This window comes from Acartia tonsa, chromosome 14 (genome assembly GCF_053477335.1).
Source record: "Acartia tonsa isolate MP-2025a chromosome 14, ASM5347733v1, whole genome shotgun sequence".
Classification (NCBI taxonomy): domain Eukaryota; kingdom Metazoa; phylum Arthropoda; class Copepoda; order Calanoida; family Acartiidae; genus Acartia; species Acartia tonsa.
Genome location: NC_137273.1, coordinates 12,827,801 through 12,841,506, shown reverse-complemented (window position 1 = coordinate 12,841,506; position 13,706 = coordinate 12,827,801). Strand labels below are relative to the sequence as shown.

At 32.9% G+C, this 13,706-nt stretch overlaps 2 protein-coding genes across 2 annotated transcripts in view; both read right to left on the bottom strand.

Annotated features, from left to right (window-relative positions):
* Positions 1–2,574: 2,574 nt before the first annotated feature.
* On the bottom strand, positions 2,575–8,843 carry LOC145305791 (cytochrome P450 2J4-like). Its single transcript, XM_080147600.1, has 8 exons — positions 8,701–8,843; positions 7,744–7,839; positions 6,831–6,909; positions 6,370–6,422; positions 5,473–5,565; positions 4,400–4,501; positions 3,464–3,605; positions 2,575–2,762 (listed from the first exon to the last, which is right to left on the bottom strand). The coding sequence occupies exons 3-8, from the start codon at positions 6,907–6,909 to the stop codon at positions 2,590–2,592; spliced, it is 642 nt and encodes a 213-aa protein (XP_080003726.1). The 5' UTR covers positions 7,744–7,839; positions 8,701–8,843; the 3' UTR covers positions 2,575–2,589.
* Positions 8,844–9,246: 403 nt separating this feature from the next.
* Positions 9,247–13,706, bottom strand: part of LOC145305790 (farnesoate epoxidase-like) — a 28,233-nt gene continuing 23,773 nt past the window's right edge. The window contains exons 4-9 of the mRNA XM_080147599.1: positions 12,781–12,861; positions 12,233–12,278; positions 11,910–11,985; positions 10,970–11,016; positions 10,411–10,522; positions 9,247–9,554 (exon numbers count right to left, since the gene is read on the bottom strand). Coding sequence (XP_080003725.1) covers positions 9,437–9,554; positions 10,411–10,522; positions 10,970–11,016; positions 11,910–11,985; positions 12,233–12,278; positions 12,781–12,861 — 480 coding nt within the window. The 3' untranslated portion in view covers positions 9,247–9,436. The remainder of the gene's footprint in view (positions 9,555–10,410; positions 10,523–10,969; positions 11,017–11,909; positions 11,986–12,232; positions 12,279–12,780; positions 12,862–13,706) is intronic.

The window sequence follows — 13,706 nt, the reverse complement described above, 5'->3', positions numbered from 1 at the left end:
CTTGTTTTATTTTATTCTTTTACTAACAGCTATGCAAATAGAGACCTTTAAGTCCACGTAGGGAATAGATATGGGGGAAGTTGACCATTCACTTTTAATTTTTCCTAGAAGGCGAGATCCTTTGTTACAGACAAAAAAGACTACTTTATTTGGTAGGATAGGATATGTCCCTAAAGTCCTCTATGGGAACTTGGGGTGTTTCAGGAAGTAAACCCCCCACCTTCAGTTTTATTTTTTAAAAATAAAAATAAAATTTTGAATGGGAGTGGGGGAATTTTTTTTAGGGGTGTCTCTTTTATAGGTGGCGGTATCCTCCCCTAAAACAGTTATAAACCTTCCCAGAACCTATACAAAGCTGCATTATAAAAGAGAACCATATCAGTCCAGCGGTTTGGAAGATCCTTCAGTACATACACACAGACAGACAGACATGCAACTTATTACTCCTATATCAGGAGGGGAAGATCAATTTTGCAATTTTTGTTGGTCAGTCTCGCGTGCATGCACAATATTGAACTTGGGGGGGGGGGGGGGGTGATGAACAAAAAAAGCCTAATATGAAAAAATATGTTTTATTGCACAATGAGGAGCACAAATTAGTATTTTTATTCTGTCACCATCAAAAGAGGAATATAGAATAATTGAATAGGTAAAAAAGGGTTACCCTAAAGTGTTCCGACCATCTGCTAGTCCGATATTATGTTTTTTTACAGTAAAGCTTTATAGAGGTTCAGGAAGTTTTTTAAAACTATTTTGGTGAAGCTATTTAACCCCTCAACCCCCCTCAACCCCCAAGTGCATGACACATTCCATTGGTTATCCATGCTTCCCTGCATTAATTGGCCATAGTTTAACTTGGGTATATGTGGAAAGGACTCATTGTAAAACACTAATATATTTCTGTTATCAAAATTTATTTAGATTTGCAAAGGATATGTTACAAAAAGAAAGAAAAAATAATCTTTGATTTTTTCTCCCACATAGAATATAAGTTTAAACAACAATTATATTATTATTGAAGTCCGCCGATGGCTTCAATTGAACCTAAAAGAAACCCTCTAAAAATACCTCCATCATTTATTTCGTCTATACTACTAAAAGATTTCCCAGAAGGGATAGGCCAATGAAAATTGAATTACTAACTCTCCTCCACTCTTTAAAACTAAATTTATTTGTTCGTTTTTTTGTCATTCTAGTTTAAAGCACGTGCGCCAATTTGATCCGATGACCCTGTATTGTAATATCCTTATAATAAAGTAACAGGATGTGTGTCTGTCTGTACCGAAAGATCTCGCTAACCGCTGAACCGATCGGGTTCTCCTTAACAGAGTAACTTCTCATAGGTCCCGGGAAGGTTTATAACTATTTTGGATGAGGGTACCACCATCCTCCCAAGAGAAATCACAAAAAAATCGAAAAAAATTAAATATTCGTAGACTTGAGCGCAACATAGTTAGGTATTTTAGAGACTTGAACGCAACATAACTAAGTATTGTAGAGACTCGAACAAAAAAAAAACATTTATAGTGCCACTAGAGGACTCTAGTGGGCGTATGGATATATGGGAATCGAACTTTTACGATATTTCTACAAATTATTTACACTTACAAAACTGGAAAACACAGTTTGCATTTATTTTTAATTTTTTTAACAAAACTTTAATACTTCAATTAACATTGAATATAATACATAACGTAATTTTATAATCACAGAATTATTACTATTTTTTATGAATATTTTTTAAAAAATTAAAATATAAATAATTTATCTATAATAAACATAAGTACAAATATTTTTATGACATAAACTCAGTTGGTTTGATTCTGACATAGAAATCATCAGGAATGTGGGACACCTGCCACATACACATACTTATTAAGGAAACTTGGAAAAAAGTCAGGGATCTTAAGGGATAAGACAATTGATGATAATTTGATATAGATCTCCAATGATGATAAACAAAATTATCCTTTATGTAGGTTAAAATTTCAGAAAAGTTTAGACAAAACTAGTACTCAAACTTTTTGAGCCAACAAAAAGGAAAACAGGGATATCAAACTTTGGATACTAGTGTCATATATAGTTTAATGTACCCCCCCCCCCCTTCCTCCAGGGAAAAAAAACTAGATTTTTGAGTCTACATAACAATTATTCTATTATGCAAGGACATTGTTATTTATGTTGAGCGGGGAAACTTGATAAGGAATATTAGTGGTTTCCATCATAATGACATATGGACCACAATCAAACTCGCTGAGAATATAAATATTTATATGTTTATAAAAGTTTATAAGACCCCTCCTACAGGTATAGTAACTAGTTGTAGTATGAAATACGTTTTTTAAATAAAAATAGGCTAGGTTTTCAGTGGTCCAAAAGAATATTTGAATGAAATCACCGGGATATTGTCCTATTATTTAAACTATTAGGTTTTTTTGCTTTAAGAATTAAATAACTATAGAAACCATTGAGTTTTATATTGAAGAAAAGTTTCACATAGGTCCCATATAATGGTTTTAGGCCTTTTATTTTTAGATTTAAGCCTTGGTATTGTTATAGGCTATTTTTCTGCCCCCAGAGGCTGGTGGTTCAGCCGCTAGTTAATGAATAAATTATAAGTATGCTTTCCTGTGCAAGATATTTCTTTCTGTCGGGCAGGGGTTGGCTGTTGGCGGGCAGAAATTCCAACTTTTGGAGAAGATTTGCTGCGAATAGATACACCTCGTTTTTAGCTAATAGCTCTCCCATACAGATTCTTTTACCTTAATTAATAAATCTATAATACAAAGTAGAATGATGTCTGTCTGTCCGTCCGTCTGAAGCTTAAGATCTCGGTAACCACTGAACCGATTGGATTCTACTCTTCAGGGAATATACCTACTGGTCCTGTGGTCCTGGTTTTACGCTATTTTCTTGGGGGGTGGGACATCCCCATCCCCCCCAAAAACAAAAAAAATTCCCCCCATTTTTTTTTTTTTTTTTTGTAACCTTTGTGGAAGATTTCCACACTTTTTTACCATCTCTTGTGGCAAAGCCCCTAGAGGCTAGGGGCGAAGCCGCTAGTAGATATATATAGAAATAGAAAAAGAAAAGTATGTGATGGAGAAAATTATATACTTAATATTCTTAGTAAAAGGAATTTTTAACAAATATTTCAGCTGTCTATCCTAAATAACAGCCGAGAAACCACATTTAAGAGTTTACCTTCCTCTTTGTCTGTCTGACTGGAGCTTAAGATCTCGCTCATTGCTAGTCTGATATGGTTCTCCATTATAGTAAAGCTTCTTATATCTCCAGGGGAGGTTTAAAACTATTTTGGGGGAAGGTACAAAGATAAATCATCCCTGAAAAATACTCTACCTCAAAAAGTACTTTAAAAAGTGAAAGTGAAGGGTCGACCACCCCTCCCCTTTTCTTTACCTGCTTTTAGTTTCCTCTAGGGGCTTATATATAAGTATCTTACCTATCCCAAAAGGAACCATCCTTTCATTTTTGACAAACTTTCCATCAGCGTCGAGAAACCTTGCGGGGTTGAACTCCATGGGGTCGGAGAAATGGTTAGGGTCATGCATTATATATTCCAGGTTGACCCTCCACATTGAACCCTAAAAAAAATCCTTTGAATGACTTTCTTTCTGGGTGTGGCGAAGGATCTCGCTATCCGCTAAACCGATATGTTTCTCCTGATAGGTTCTCATAGGTCCTGTGAAGTTTTATAACTACTGGGGTAAAAATCGCCCCTAGAAAAAATTAATCCCAATCATTTTTTTCTTTCTCTTTTAAAAAAGTGAAATTGAAAATGAGGGGGGGATGAATTCCCAACACCCCCCCCCCCCCCACCTCAAGTGCTCATAGATGCCTTTAGGGGCTTATCAGCTAGCAAATGATAAAGGACAATTATATTGATAAAATAAATGGGGGGTATTATAGTCCCTTTCGTGGCATCGCACCTTAATGGGGCGATTCTTCGTATTTTTCACAGTAGCTTTTCTCCTATTTCTCACCCAATATAACTTAACCTAACATAAAATAACCTATTAAAAACCCATTTTAAAAATACGACAAATCGCCCCTTAAGGAGCGTTGCCAAAGGGGGGTATCTAAAAAATGTAAGATTAGGTCACAAAACGCAAAATAAATTAACAATCTACAGGGAGGAAAGGAACATTGGTCTATAAATAATACTGGTTCCCAAAGTTTTATCTCAACATTGAGGACCTGTGTTAAATGCTTTTAATACAAAAGGGGAAATTTTGATTTTCATCATTGTGGATGTACATCAATTTATCATCCATTGTCTTATCCATCAAGATCCCTCAACAAACTGCCATATGGACGTTGGGACTGAGATTAATTATAAAGCAGCTGCGATGCTAATTACAAATATATAGAATAATACCTTAGGATATTTATGACCATTGTAAACATAATCAGTGGCTAAATGGTGGGGGAGGGTGAAGGAAGCCACCCTACCCAGTCGTTGAACTTCAGCCACTGTCGCCTAAATAGACAGATAGATTGATAGATAGATTAATAAATTGAAAAATGATTGATTTATAGATCTTTAATAGCAATAGAGAAAATTCTACAATAGAAGCTTAGCTACTGAGTAATAGATGGACGAAGGGACAATGTGAGCTAATAATAGAAGCTAATTTGTCATCGGAATCTTTACAAAAAATTATAAACACACATCTATCAATAATCGCGCCTAAGAAATATTAATGTTTAGAATTGTCAGGGAGTAAGAGAGGGGACAATGGGCAATTAATTTAATTTAAGAGTTTTCGCTGAAAGGCCATGAAATCCAGATTTATCATGAAAAGTTTAAGGAGATTGTAAAGGGTGTGTTAATCAAATTTTTAAAACTAGGAAATAAGACAAAAAGCATTCATTTGAAAATTAGATTACCATAACATCAGACTGGCGTAACCATTCTGTACTTAATTACTAGAAAAATCGATCCTGGAACCCATTCACCCCATAGCCCCATAACCCTAAATTTAAGGGTTCTTAGATTGTTATTACACAAGTATCACAATAAAGTTTTTAATCTATAAAATGATATTTTCTGGAGAAAAAATTGTTAAAACCAGCCATCTCATAGCAAATTAAGTTTATTGATACTCGTCTGCTATATTCAAAACTAACTCAACAAGTTAGCGGCAAGTATGCGCTAGTACCCAATGTCAGTCAGAACCTGCTAAATTCTTGCACATTCCCTTAAAGCCAGTACCCAAAGTCTGAGACTTCTAAAAATTAAATATTCGATCCATTGTCCCTCCCTTACTCCCTGACTATTGTACATTAGTTTTCTATGTTAAAGAGAACTGAAAAATTTATTACAAAAGCATGTGAATTTGGGTGTTGAAGGGAGTCATAACCCCCTTACAATTGAAACAAGCATGGTCCGACTTCCCTTTTATCTTTCCAAGGTTAAAACCTCCCTGGAATCATGAAATAAAACCATACCATGACAATATGAAGGTCTTGCATGTGTTTCAATTCAGGTCTGCTAGAACCCAGTACTTCATTTAGTTCATTTCTACATTTCTTTTGCCAGTCCTAGATAGATAGATAGTTGGATATATGGATAGATGGATAGATTGATACATAGATAGATAGATACATGATTACATTTTAATTCAGGTCTGCTAGAACCCAGTACTTCGTTTAGTTCATTTCTACATTTCTTTTGCCAGTCCTAGATAGATAGATAGTTGGATATATGGATAGATGGATAGATTGATACATAGATAGATAGATACATAAATACATTTTAATTCAGGTCTGCTAGAACCCAGTACTTCGTTTAGTTCATTTCTACATTTCTGTTGCCAATCCTAGATAGATAGATAGTTGGATATATATGTAGATAGATAGATAAATAAATACATTTTAATTCAGGTCTGCTAGAACCCAATACTTCATTTAGTTCATTTCTACACTTCTTTTTCCAATCCTAGATAGATAGATAGTTGGATAGATAGATAGATAGATAGATAGATGGATAGATAGATAGATATAGGATGGATAGATGGAGACATAGATAGATACATATGTTTTAATTTTGGTCTGGTTGAACTCAATACTTTATTTAGTTAATTTCTAAACTTATTTTGCCAGGCTTAGATAGATAGTAGGATAGGCAGATAGCGTGTCTTGATATATCTCTTATAGTTTCAGAGATAGGATAGGTTATAATCAAATGTACCTACCATCCGCCATAGTAGTGATTTTTTGGACACCCCCCCCCCCCCCCCCACCCGAATAGGGCTACAATAATCCCTGCAGGCAAAAATCTATGAAAACCCTTAATGCTTAGTAATAGCTAGATAATTTTTAAAAATAAGCAAATATAGACTATACCTGATTTAAAACCATGTACAGAACAAACCATTTCAAAGTTGTAGACGAAGTTTCTAAAAAAGGATTTTTTTTCTAAATTCAAGAAATTGATTCTACTTAAATTAAGAGCTAATTTTGCTTACCATCATTGGGGATGTACGTACATCAATTTATCGTCCATTGTCTTAGTTCTCAAGATCCCTTACAATTATAGATGACAGTATACTTTTGCATATCATCACATCTTTTAAATTCGCAAATTATTACAATACAAAGTGAAACAAATCCAATATCAATGTTTTGTTTGCCTAGTAGCAGCGGCCAAGTAATCTAAGTTTTTTTTATATCTAACACCCTTTTAAATAATGAAATCCTGTTTATTCCTTAATACACCCCACTGTGAAATTATATAAAAGTGTCCTGCTGATTATAGAGTAAAACAAGAGTGCTGAATTAAAAACACACTAAAATTAATAACTTACCTGTGCCGGCATGGAACATATCCAATAGATTTGAAGCAAGATCAAATTTTGAAAATTTACTCTGTCCTTCAATCCTCATCTAAAAGTAGAAATCTATGATTATTGCGAATAAAATCATCCATGTGACGTCACAAAAATGAGGGATTATACATATCATTTTAGGGGTTTTCTTTCCCACTTTTCGTCTAATCTACCTCATTTTTATGACGTCACAGGGATGCTTTTTGACACAATTTTGCAGCAATTTGGTCTTATTGGCGCGCGCTATCTAATTATTATCTAGTTTTAAATCTATTTATATATCAATTGCCGATTTAACCAATATAAATATTTTTATCTACTATACCCTCTAAAAGTGACTGAGCACATAGCATATATGGGCTTTGTGCTGGAAGATCGAAAAAAAATAGCCTAAAACTATTTCAAGTCTTAAATCTAAAAAAAATTAAATGTCCTGAAATAATCATTTGACCTCTGTAAAGCTTCACTAAAAAAGAAAACTCAATGAAAAAGCCCAAATTGTGCTAAAAATGTGTCATAAATGATCCATGTGACGCAATAAAATGAGGGAGATGTGAGGAGAAGTGGGAAAGAAAACCCCTAAAAAAGAGATGGATAATCTCTCATTTTTATTACGTCATTTGGATCATTTTTGGCACAATTTTAACACAATTTGGGCTTTGTCAACTCAATAGGTTCAATAATTATTGAAATATTAAGTTTCAGACAAAAAAACCTTACTACTTTATAAAATAGGATTTCTATCATCTATTATCAATCTATCTATCAATCTATCTGTGTATATATATCAATCAATCTATCTATGTGTCTATCTATATATCTATGTATACATATATGTCTGTCTCTCCGGCTGTCCATCTGTCGGTGTATTCTATTATCTATCCTGACTTACTTGAGCTAGATAAACATCAATGAAATCTCTGATATGCCCCTCATCAAATGTTTTCTCATGTTCCTCTATGATATCAAGCAGGTAGCTTTTGTGCTCCTAAATAAGAACAAGGATGACAACATATGTACATTAGTAGCGAAGCACAAATAAATGCAAGTGGAAATATGGACAATGAGATTTGAGGAACATTTTTCAAAATCAAGAATATAAAAACTTTTCATCAGGAAACTTTTACCATGTATTTTTTTTATATTTTTTGAATATTCATATTTTGAAGCATGACTGATAGACCGACAGACAAAGTAAATTACATACTGGATGCTTATTGGCACAAGGAATCTTTACCAAAAAAATTAGCCGTCTATTCTGAACAACAGATGTGAAAATCGAATTTTCCTTATAGCGTGACACTCTGACTGATTGACGGACAAAAGAAATTTTTGGAATAGTCCCTTTCGTGGTAACGACCCTTAAGGGGCGATTCGTCGTATTTTAAAATGGCTTTTTATAGGTTATTTTAGGTTAGATTAGGTGATTGTCCCACAGGCTTAGGCAATTAGCCCCGCAGAGGATAGAAATAGGAGAAAACCTACTGTGAAAAATACGAAGAATCGCCCCTTAAGATGCGTTGCCACGAAAGGGACTATACCCGAAATAAAACCTTCAACAATTTCTAAATGGAAGAATAGTTATTTCTTTCATCGTATTATAAACGGCTTTCCGCGGATATAGTATGTACAATTATAGGATCAAAACCAGTTTTTTAGCCCCGAAGTGCCGAAGGCACGGGCTAAAAAAACTGGTTTTAATCTTATGATTGTACATTTTTATATTCGTAGAAAGCTGGATATAATACAATGCTAGACATAGTTTTTTCGTATGGATGAGAACCGGTTCCTATCCACCGGATTCGAATGAATACGAGAAAAAAACATATTTGACTAATTTGAAATCTACCTCTAAGACTGCAGCTCTTACGGCGTAGCCAGTTTTTTTAGAAAACGTTTTCTAAAAATGAATCCTTAAATTATTTGAATTTACATACATATAGAAATACAATACCAATACGGGAGACTTTTAAGTAAGAACCAAGTAAAAACTTTGTAATCTATACATTTTTACCATTTCTTGTCAAATTGGAATTAATTTTGAATTTTTTTAAGTTGACTTAAAAGGATTAATATTTTAGACACAGGTAAATAATTTCGGACAGAGAAAAACAATTATACCTACTTCTAAGACAAAGCCCAAATTATGTTAAAATGACCCATGTAACTTCATAAAAATGATGGAGATGAGAGAAGAACTGGGAAAGAAAACCCTTTAAAAAGAGATGGATAATCCCCCATTTAATTTTCTTAAGAATAAAAAAATGGTCAATATTGATCTAATATGTATAAAGTAATATAATAGTTTAAAACAAGATTGGATTGTCAAATAGTGTCTAAGTTAGACAACAAAAATTTGAAATAAAATTTTTTAAAAATATTTAAGGATCCGTCCCAGAAGAAAAGCTGGCAGAAATTGGCCGGCTGGTGAAGATGTAAACAATTCTGTCACGAGTCGGACCATTCGTTCACCTTTAGCATCACATATTCTAAATAAATGGACATATGAACATACCAAATTATTTTTTTGTAAGACAAGAATGATATTTTCGACATGGAAGACGACTTTGAATTGAAATTTATCATTAAAGATATTTAAGGATTAGTCCCATGAAGAATTCTGGCAGAAAGAATTGGGCTGGTGAAGATGTGAACAACTCTGTCACAAGCCGGACCATCCGTTCACCTTTAGCATCACATATTCTAAATAAATGGACATATGAACATACAAGAATGACAATTTCAATATGGAAGACGACTTTAGATTGAAATTTTTCATTAAAGATATTTAAGGATTAGTCCCATGAAGAATTCTGGCAGAAAGAATTGGGCTGGTGAAGATGTGAACAACTCTGTCACAAGCCGGACCATCCGTTCACCTTTAGCGTCACATATTCTAAATAAAAGGACATAAAATTCAATTTTCAACGAAAGACATTTTCTCTATGGAAGACGACTTTTCATTGAAATACGACTTTTCATTGAAATTTTTCATTTAATTTTTGTCCCAAGTCGGAAAATCGGTCCACCTTCAGCGTCACAGATTCTAAATAAATTGACGTTAGGACAACAAAGAAAAAACTTAAAATTTGGGCTTATAGTAATGTTCTATACGAATGACACCTTTTAATTGAAAACTTATAAAGTTATTTTTAACAACCACATAGTGTAAGATTTCAGGATTCCATTCGTCTATATATCTATTATCAACCAATCTATCCAATATCCATCTATTCATCAATCCATCAATTCTTATATTTATTTATCTATTCATCAATCCATCAATCCTTATATATATTTATCTATTTATCAATCCATCAATCCTTATATTTATTTATCCATTTATTTAGCTGGATTCAATTAGCCAATGTATAAAAGGTAGATCTATATATGTACCTATCCATCTGCATATCTATCTATCTCTACATCAAACTATCCACTATTTACATGCACAGTATAATAGATATACCTATATCAACCTATCCATTTGAATACCTATGTATTTATCTATCTAATTCCATCTATCTATACATCCAACTATCTATTTAACTATCTATACCTTGAGCTAGCAACCATTTGCCAAAGAATATTGATAATAGGTAGATTAAAATCCAGCCCAATTAAAGTATCTCCTTTTTGTACAGAGTAATTTTCTATCATTTCGTCGATTTCTAAAAAAACGTATTTTTAAGTAAATAAATGATTTTCTTATCTTATTGTTTATTTACTTTTTGTTACAGTAAATATATGAATAATAACATATTCTGTCATTTCTTTGAAACTTTGTAACAAACGCAAGGGTGACAACATCCATAAAAGCGAAGATTAACAAATTAGAAAGTAAACAAACGAATATCAAAATCTAATTTTAATTTTTAACATAATTTAGAAGAATGGAAAAAAATCCGTTTTAATATTTCTCAAAAAAAATGCGCATTTTCAGGATTCTTAAAAAGAACATACTTACATCATTTTAAGACTTGATAAAGCTTTATAAATTGTATTTACCTGAATTCGATAAGAAAATCCTAAATTGCCGAAATTGACGATAGAATCTATCTGTTACGGAAGTACTGACATATCAAAATTATAGAAAAGTTTCACTTTTAAAAAGTTACCTAAATTCATAGTTGATTCAAGGGATTGTTTACCGAATCCAAAATCTCTGCAAAGATAATAAATAATCATGTTATGAAAGTAACATTATGTCTGTGTGTCTGTGGCCAAGGATCTCTCTAACCGTTTAACCGACATGGTTTTCCTTAAAAGGTTAGCTTTCTAAAGGTCCCGGAAATGTTTATAATGATTTACCCCACCCCCTACTCCCTCCAAAACATTATGCTATTCTTTTTAAATCTAAAATTGAAAGTGCAGGGTCGACTTTTCTAATTTTCCTAAGGTACTAAATATATCTAGAGTAGGATAATTAAGTTGGAAGGAATTTTAATGTTTTAATGGGGAGATTTGAAATCTGCGTCAATTTTTAAGGATTTTTTTTATAAAATTAGTTTTTTGTATAATTGTTTATCTAAAAGCGGAAATACAATTTAAGTTAATTAATTTTGACATCTGTGATTGGTGGATTGAAAACTATCTGCACTCTTGGAGAAGCTTAAGTGTCGTACATCATTCACCCAATTAGAGCGTAGGTAGTTTCCAATCAACCTATCCTATTGGTCAAAATTAATTAACTTAAATTGTATTTTCGCTTTTATACATAAATCCAAAATTTTAGGGGTGCCTATGGCACCCCCAAATTCACTTGGGGGGGGGGGGTAATCACCCCTTTACCCCCCCCCCCCCTTGGACGTCTATGAATTTGATGCAGATTTCAAATCTCCCACTAACATTAAAATTCCTTCCAACTTATATATCCTAATCTAGAGTCCTCTAAATATAATACAATAGAGTAGAACACTTATTTATACAAGTATATTTATTAATTCACGAGAACCTCATATTGATATTATTACATCAGCAAAATATTAAAATCCTCCTCCACTCCTTCTTCCTAAGTGAACAAATTTTGCAGAGCAATCAATAAAGTATTGGTTTTACCTTAAGGTTTTTAAAGAAAACCTTCTTTGATTTGACCATCCCTCGCCATTGTTGAAGATTATTCCTGCACCCTTACCTTAACAAAATTTTAATTATAGAGAGGACATTTTACTGTAAAATATAATTATACTAGTACTACTCCATTCGTTGGCCAAAACGAAATTTGGGTACTTTTAAAACCTATCCAATATAAAGAACCGATAAGGTAATATTATCTTAAATCCTTAGGAATAATAAAACTGGAATTGATATTATAATTTTCATTTATTTATCTGCGGAAAGCTGTCTATAATACGATGCAAAAAATATATAACTATTCTTACCATTTCCCCATAGCCGATGATTTTCGATGAAAAATCCACCGTTCCTAAGTATAAGGATTAATATTATAGTATATAATTTCTTAGTTGTCATTAAAGATATTAGTACAAAAAGAAAATTTCTGTAAATAATTTTGCCGTAATAAAAAGGGTACTTAATCAGCTGCTATAAGTTACAGATTTTTTCTCATAATTATAAGATATATTTTTTTATGTATAATTGACAAATCATATAACATGCTTATTAAGAAATTTGGTACTGTGTTCATGAGAATGGATAGATAAAAGGTGGATATTATGACAGGGGAATTTTTGTCGTCAATTTAGATTGAAAATATAGTTCTCAGATATTGGTCAATACGTTTCTCCATGGTCAAGGAAGGTAATGGGATGAAGTCATAAGGATCATGGTGATGGGGTATAATGTTAATTAGCCAACCGAGATTAACATTTTATCAGGATATGCGAGAAATTCTAACAATATCCACGTATTCTATAGCCATTTTTAAGAGCTTAGTTTTTGGATATTTTCAAGATATTTATCCTTTCCTTTGGCAGAAGACGTCCTTGTTGAAAAGGTCCTTAGCGATGTCAAAATCATTGATTACGTACATATCCACTGGACCCATCTGTCAACAGATATAAATATATTCTTATTATACTTTTTCTTTTAAAAACTTAAATCATCTCTAGAGGCCTTTAGGGCAGTAGCCGCAAGTATGAAAAGACTGGAATATAAGGTATAACCAAACAACTTATACCAGTAATGAAATTAATTCGGAAAAACTCACGAAGCCTATGCCTGATTTTCAGCTATCGTTAGGGGGCAACGCATCGTAAAAGTGACGAACTCTTCATTTGCCGCCCAAATAAATCTAAAATAATATTTGGGGTGCAGATGTAGAGGTAGTCGATTCTACGATGTGGAGATGCGATCCTCAATTTTCAAATTCTTTGAATGTACATATGAGACTTTTACAGAAATGCTTCGCATCCACAACTATCTATCTATGCTTGATATAAAGTCAACACTTTATAGATCATATTATGAACCTTTGATTGACACGTGCCCTGCAATTATCTAGTAGCACTCAGGGGCAAGACACAATTACTTTAGCTAGGCCCAAGGCATTATTTGTATCAATTTATGCATTCATAGGCCTATCTTTACCTATATGACACCATATATGGGTAACGCTAGCCTATTCATGGTAATCTGTATGTGATTTGCTAATAGTATATGTTTATTAAAGATAGTATGTTTATAGTTAATGTAATCATATAAACAACCAGTACATATATGTATGCCTACAACCATGCCTGATTTACGTCACATATTAACACACAGATATTTAATTGCACAGACAAACACTAAAATCCTGGTCCAGAGCTAATGTTATAGCATGTACCTCTTGAATTTATTCAGTTATTTATTAACTCTCCTACCATCAACTTCTCTTTCTGGCTTTAAAAGGTA

What these genes read in the sequence shown, in the direction of transcription:
- LOC145305791 (XM_080147600.1), bottom strand. Translation starts at nt 6,909, where the DNA reads ATGAGGATTGAAGGACAGAGTAAATTTTCAAAATTTGATCTTGCTTCA. An exon ending in TATGTTCCATGCCGGCACAG is followed by an intron (nt 6,423 to 6,830) that starts GTAAGTTATTAA and finishes ATCCTTTTTTAG; the next exon opens with AAACTTCGTCTACAACTTTG. An exon ending in TGTACATGGTTTTAAATCAG is followed by an intron (nt 5,566 to 6,369) that starts GTATAGTCTATA and finishes CTATCTATCTAG; the next exon opens with GACTGGCAAAAGAAATGTAG.